Source organism: Juglans regia, chromosome 16 (genome assembly GCF_001411555.2).
Source record: "Juglans regia cultivar Chandler chromosome 16, Walnut 2.0, whole genome shotgun sequence".
NCBI lineage: Eukaryota > Viridiplantae > Streptophyta > Magnoliopsida > Fagales > Juglandaceae > Juglans > Juglans regia.
The window spans coordinates 26,304,487-26,311,823 of NC_049916.1; the positions used below are offsets into that span (position 1 = coordinate 26,304,487).

Genomic DNA, 7,337 nt, shown 5'->3' on the forward strand with positions numbered 1-7,337 from the left:
GCACTGACATTGATTTAGGCATCGGTTGAGCCATTTGATAGTTAAACATACTACTTTTTTATATTTTGGCTAATTTATTCGAAGTCAATAATACATTGAAATATTGGCCATAATTCTCTGTATAGTAATAAATTTTTATTTTTATTAGTATTTTGTTTTTATTTTATCTATTTTTCAAATATGTATTTAAATTCATCCAATCATATCTATTTTCTTTTTTATAATTTTCAGAAAACAGCAACCTATACAATCAAAATACATCAGAAAAATTCAAAATATCAAAATACATCGAATTGCATAAGATCAACGTCATCAAATTACATCAAATCAAATTGTAAATTACACAAAACATAAAAAATACATCAACTTACATGAAAACACAAAGCAACAAAGCATCGTTTCCTGTAAAATTCTTATGGGAAAAATAATTTCTTTTAAGTAATATTTTTTTATGGAGGGAAATTAATGTTTTTTAATTAATTGCCTATTTCTGTTGCTTCATACAAACAAGCCTATTAACTGTAGATAAAAATTATTTTCATTTGCCTTTGCCTATTTCAATATAGGGTAAAAAAAGTGATATTACCTTGCACTCAAAAGCAGATGAAATCACTCTCACAATCATAGTCAATTAAGGCTTCGTTTGGTTTCAAAAATCATCTCAACTCATCATTACAATTTTTTTAAATTCCAATATAAAATATAATAAACAATTCAATTTTTTCAAATCTTAAAATAATAATAATATTAAAAAATAATATTCTAACAATATTTTATCATCTCAACTCAACTCACTTCAACATCCAAACACAACCTAAATAATGTTATATACTGTTTTAAGATGTATAAATTCAATGCATTTTCTTTAAAAAATAATAGAGTTCATCATTAAAATATAATTTTTTACGTGAATTTTAAATTTATTTAATTTTTTTTAAATAAAATGTAAAACTTACGTATTTTAAAATTACAAATATCATTTAGCTAATTAGTAAAGTCGGTCCGCATACAACGCGACCGAATGGGCAGCAAGAAAGGCGTTGGGTCCGAGCCCACGGCAAGGCCCGTGTAGGAATGGATTCATCGGGCAGTCAAGAACTGGAAATGGGTGCATATATAGGATAGAATACGAGGTAAACTTTGTTGGGTACAGGTTTTAACTTTCTAATAAGGTACGTATGTGTGCGCGTGTCGGTGGGACGGCCCATCTAAAGCTTGGCCCACTAAAATCAATAAAACCATATGCATCTTTACTATTATATAAGTGGCTATGGAACGATCAGTAAACGAAAATTTTTGTTTTTTGTTAAATTTTCGTTAAATCAATGTTAAGTCATTATAGTTTTGAAGACAGTGGGTAAATTTTTGTTTTACATCTTTATCTGTTGTGTATTAAAACGTTTTGAGTTTATTATTATTTTTCTTTATCTTTTGTCGTCATCATTCTATCACTTTTATACTTTTTCACTGTCTACTTTTTCTCTTCTGCAGCTTTTTATCTCTTCTACAGCTGATGCTTTTGTGTCGTGCTTTTTCTTTTTTCGTTGGTCGCTTTTTGTCTTGTATGTAGGTTGAATCAGTGTATGCTTTTGTGTGTTATATTGTGTCTTTTTTGTCATTCTTCTTTATTTCTTTGTGTCCCTTTTTGTGAGGATATAAATGTCTTTTGCGTGTCGACAGCTTTACCTTCTTTTCTCTCTGTCTTCGTACTTTCATGTTTCTCTTCCCTCTTCATTTTCTGTTTCTTCTTCTCACCAAAAGTAAGTTTTTTCTCTCTTCTTTTTCTCTCTCTCTCCCTCTCGAGTTCTCCTTCAACTGAGATCCTCTCTTTTCTGTCTATTTGTCATCTCTCTTCTGTGCATCTTCTCTCTTCTTTTGGCTCTTCAAGTTTTTTTTTAGTGTTGGGGTTTTTTTTCCTTTCATTTGGTTGAACGCAGGACACCTTTTGTAGTTCTGTGCTATCTAATCTATTGGCAATTTCCATAAACTTTGGGCATTTTCCTGTTATTTCCGTGGTATCTAATCTTTTTTTTTTTTTTTTTTGCATGTTCTTGAAGATGATCCAAGATCTGATTTTGAGTTTTTTGTTTCTTATTTGCATGTTATTATAGATCAGAAATTATATATTTTTTAATTTGTATTTGCATGATTCTATGAATCATGTTAGGTAGAGAAATGGTGGTGAGTAACATATGGGAGAGAAAGAAACGTTTTTGAGAAAATTTTTTAATTTTTGTTGCTTCTTGATTTGAAGATCTATTTTGAAATTTGTTTTCACTTCTTTTGTTTGTTGTATTTTTTCCTTGCATTCTATTATTATTTGTCTCGTCAAGACGATGTGAATCCGAAAGCCAAGTTGGGAATTTTTTTGCTTTTTGTTCTTTCGTTCGTTGTGGGTTCCGTTTGTTTTTCCTTGCAGTTCTTCTTGAAGGAACTCTCTGTCGATTTATGCGCAGTCGCCATGCAATCACCGTAAGGATGATCCATCAAGCTGCCAACCACCGTCTACAACAGATCCAACCTCTGGTTCATTGCTTTTTCATTTGAGCTTCTTACTGTTGTTGGGAAATCTTTTGCAATTGCCCATTGTTGGGAATCTTGTGCACATGCACTTACCACATGTAAGTGCATACTTGAAAAAAGAGGAAAGGAATTTTAGTCTGTAGGGATTGGGCCTCGCTTTTTTCTTTCTCTGGAAAATGAATTTTTGCTCTTGGGATTGATTTATGAAAGTATTGATTTTTACGGCTTGCATGATTTTTTATTATTGTCATGATTATGATTATGATTGTTCTTTGATAAGCAGTATTTTTAAATTCCTATCTTTTATGAATTTGACAATGATAGTAAATATTATGTTTGTGATGATTTTGTTTTCAGTAATGGGGAACCTAGAGGAAGAAAAGGTTGAGCAGACCCTTCTACAACTAAGAAGTTTGAAGAAAACTGTAAACAATCTATGGAGGTAGGGTCTTTGAAGCTTGCTTTGATGTTTGGCCTTGATGGCTTTACTTATCTTTGTCTAATGTTTTTTGAAAGATGCTTTTGTTTGCCATCATTTTTAATATTCCAAATGCCAAAAGTTCCATGTGCAAGACTTCATTTAAGAAAAAAAAAGAATGTTTCTCAGTAATTTCTATCAAACATAACAGGTTCTATTATTTTACTGTGGAGCAATTCGGGCAGATGCATTGACAGTGGATCGTCTTGCCTCCTTGGAAAAGGTATACAAATAGCATTCCCTCCCGAGTTCATAATGACCATGTTGTCTATAGCTTTGGCTTGAGCAGTTATTGTATCAATGTTATTGAATAAGTTACAAAAAAAAAATGTTACTGAATAGGTTACTGTAACTTATTGTTTAAAATTATTTTTATTGAATATTGACCTTGTCCATATGCATGATTGCCCTTTGTAAAGATAGATACTTGGATATGTGTATGCCTTCTTTGAAATCTTACAAATTCTTTCATTTCTTTATTGGTATTCCAGTATTCTATCTCAGCTGTTATGCCTCAGGCTTCTATTTTAGAAACGGAAGCAGCATGGCTAAACTCCATCAAAGCTGACTTAGAGGTACTTGGTTTGGGAGGTGACCGAAATTTTCTTTCCCATCTTTCTATTTATTATTGAAAGAAGTATCGTCAATTGTTGATTGCATCTTATTTAGTTTGGTTTTATTTGGCCACATTTGATTTGATTTGGTATAATTTCTTATCTCATTGTCAAGACAGAGAAACTATCTTCATCAAGAAAATAGCAAAACTACTCCAACAATGACGTGCTTTAGGTGCATTGAGTTGCGATTGATGTTGACAAATTTCCATGAAAATCATTTGGAAAATCAGATAAAATACAAGTATGATTGTTTTGGGTCTTGCATATTCAATTCTTTTTCTATGAGCAAGAGAAACATTAAATTAGAGGGTAGTGCAAACGGTGGAGGTGGGGGACCCTAAAAAATACCCCAAATAGGTTAATCGAGAATTAAAAAGAAAAAAAAAGAGAGATGGCTACACTAAGCTGTTCCCATATTTCTTGGCACAAAGCCATAAAAATGTCACTACTTGGGTATTTTTTGTGCAACCTTGAGTTGGAGTGCCATGAAATGCGCTTTGTAAGATCCCATATGAGATGGATGTCATCGAACACTAAATCCACATTGCATACTCATAATTAAATATTCTTGTGGAGCTTCTTGCATGTTGGCGTGGTTGTGAAGTGAGGAAAGATGTTGCTGCCGGGTGGAGAATGATTTATTTGTGTTTAACGTGGTGTCTATGGCTGGAAAGAAATGTGAGATGTTTCGAAGACAATAAGCGCTCTTTTGAAGATCTTTAAAACTATTTCTTTTCTACTTTGAATTTGTAGGCTAAGATCTTTGTAAGGAATGATGAGAATGTACTGAATCTGTTTCTGTTTTAGTTTTCCTATTTTCTGTAGTATGAATTTCCTTTATACATGGGCTATGCCTATTCGTGATAATAAAATTCTTGTGTATTATAAAAAAAATATTATTATTTTTCATCAAAGTCATAATTGTAGAACGAAGTGATACCCAAATAAGATCATAAACTTGATGTCTATGTTCTGTAAGTAACACTGCCATACTACCAATTTATTTTGAACTTTAAGAGTTTTTTTAGTAACTGGAGAATGGAGTTTTTGTGTACGTAAACACTTATTTTTTGTCATTTTGGGAATTTCTTAATGGCCTTACCTTAGGAAGATATAAACCAAAATTCTAGACAATTAATACTTTACTAGCCTCTTGGCATCTATTTACCTTCTCCATTGTTGAGGATGTCTACATTATACTGGTGAGGATGTCGACATTTTACTGTCCTCTCAATGGCTGTGTTAGAAGATCAGGGAAAGTAAGTGCTTGTGGTGGAGTAATTTATTACTTATTCTTGAATTGAATTGAAAATCGTTTTCAAATAACATACTCAGTATTACTAAGAGAGAAATTGGGAGTTAATAACATTCATTAGATTTCTTTCTTTTTAAAGAATAATTGCCAAACTTAAATGCTTTGGTGGCTGAGTGAAGGAAAAAATTAAGATTTTGCAGTTTGTATTGAACATTGAATTGTTCTAGGATTCCAATTCAAAGATGCTTTGGTTTTTTGACCAAAGTTCATTTTGATTTTTCATACACCTCTATTTGTCAGCAACTGGGTTGTGCATTTCATATTAATGTACCCAATAATGGTTTAAATTGTGTTTTTTAGAGAGCTCATACTTTCTTAGAAAATGAAGAATCTAAACAGTCATTGTTAACTCATCTCCAACGCTCGTGGCTGAGGCCTGTCCTCTGCTGTACTAAACATGACCAAAAGGACAATATTTGCGTAAATTTACTTTTTATTTTCATTCATTAAATTATTTTTTTTAAACCCATATTATTTTTGTAAAAAAACTGTTTCATTCAACTAGGCAACGTGCCTTGCACGCTGTTCTTGACCTAGTAAGATATAAAATCGCAACCTCGAACGAACGGACGTTTCTTACTCACAAAAGGACAGAGAAAAATAATAAAGAGTTGTCTCGATCATTCATAATTCTCGGAAGAGTTATTAAGTCGGCGTGTGCAGTACATCATTATAAGACTTGATTGGTAAAAAAATTTAGTTTTAAATGATAATGTTAGATATAATTATAAGATATTCAAACTCATAAACTTCTTTTAAAAAAATAGAGATATATCATTAAAAAATTAATTTTTTATTTAAATCTTAAATTTATTCGTTTAAAAAAAATACGTAGAATATACACATTAACTTAAAAATAGAATAATTTTCCGTTATTTGTTATCCAGTCATTATAAACCAAGTAAAAAGATGATGAATAGCTATTCATAAAGGGAATTAAGGGGACGGTGAATATTCTTTTATTTTTTTTAATAAATATGTTATAATTCGTTGTGGGCAATGGCAACCACAGCGGACATTGGAATATTGAATTGCAAAAATGACGACTTTTTTATAATATCACATTAAAGACGATAGAACGACAATGATATATAAAAAAATAAAAAAAAATAGTTATGGGCAATGGCAACCACAGCGGACATTGAAATATTAAATTACAAAAATGAAGACTTTTTTATAATATCACGTTTAAGACGATAGAACGATAATGATATATAAAAAAAATGCTATAAGAAACTATATATGATATAGATTTACCTAATCAACACTAATTTATTATTTTCATTTTTATATTTAAACACACATTTAAACATTAAAATAGAAGCATAAAAATGATAAACTATATAATAATTAGGCGAAAATATGTAGGATAAGGTTTATATGTCGAACTTTTCGTAAAAAAAAAAAAAATTTAAAAATCGTCGATCAAAAGGACAGTGCGTGCCGATCGGCCAGCTGTAAGCGATAACTTTGATGGCCGGATTAGCATTTTTTTAAGGGCACTGCTATGGGTCCCGAATGCGGGATCCATTTTATATTTTGAATAGGTATTTTATTGTTTATGTTTTTGTTTATTTTATGTATTTTTTTAATCATCATAAATATTTTTAAAAGAAATAAAAAAATTATAATATCATTAAAAATATTTTTTTAATCATTCAAAAAAAAAAAAAAACAAACATTCGGGATACACAATTCGGAATCCAAATCCAAAGTATTTTCCTTTTTTCAATGCAAAAGAATGGGTCGTACTCCATGCAGACTGCGCAAGTCCTGGCTAGCCAGTAGCAACGTTTGCCTGTTCCTCACGCAACTCCTGGCTAGCCAGTAGCAACGTTTGCGTGTAGCAGTATATATCTTGGTAAAATAAATAAAAAATACGGTAAAATGAGTTGAATTGAAATTATAAAATATAATTAAAATATTGTTTTTTAATATTATTATTATTTTAAAATTTAAAAAAATTAAATTATTTATTATATAATACAAAATCTAAAAATCGTCAATCAAAAGTCAGTGAGTGCCGACCAGCCAGCGGTAAGCGATAACTTTGAGGCCGGACTAGCATTTTTTCAATGCAAATTAATGGGTCGTACTCCATGCAGACTGCGCAAGTCCTGGCTAGCCAGTAGCAACGTTTGCCTGTTCCTCGCGCAACTTCTGGCTAGCCAGTAGCAACGTTTGCGTGTAGCAGTATATATCTTGGTAAAATAAATAAAAAATACTTTAAAATGAATTGAATTGAAATTATAAAATATAATTAAAATATAATTTTTTAATATTATTATTATTTTAAAATTTAAAAAAATTAAATTATTTATTATATTTTATATTAAAAATTAAAAAATCTGTAATAATGAATTGAAATGAGTTTACATCACACTAAAACTTAACATCATGAATT

General features: G+C 30.6%; 1 protein-coding gene across 2 annotated transcripts; it reads left to right on the plus strand.

Moving 5' to 3' along the window:
• Positions 1-2,266: 2,266 nt before the first annotated feature.
• On the plus strand, positions 2,267-4,464 carry LOC109002267. Of its 2 annotated transcripts, none has more exons than XM_018979933.2 (5): positions 2,267-2,621; positions 2,881-2,965; positions 3,153-3,224; positions 3,493-3,576; positions 3,735-4,464. In XM_018979933.2, the coding sequence occupies exons 2-5, from the start codon at positions 2,960-2,962 to the stop codon at positions 3,957-3,959; spliced, it is 387 nt and encodes a 128-aa protein (XP_018835478.1). In that variant the 5' UTR covers positions 2,267-2,621; positions 2,881-2,959; the 3' UTR covers positions 3,960-4,464. The 2 variants fall into 2 exon arrangements, with proteins under 2 accessions (XP_018835478.1, XP_018835479.1); XM_018979934.2 differs by having other exon boundaries at positions 2,267-2,526.
• Positions 4,465-7,337: the final 2,873 nt, after the last annotated feature.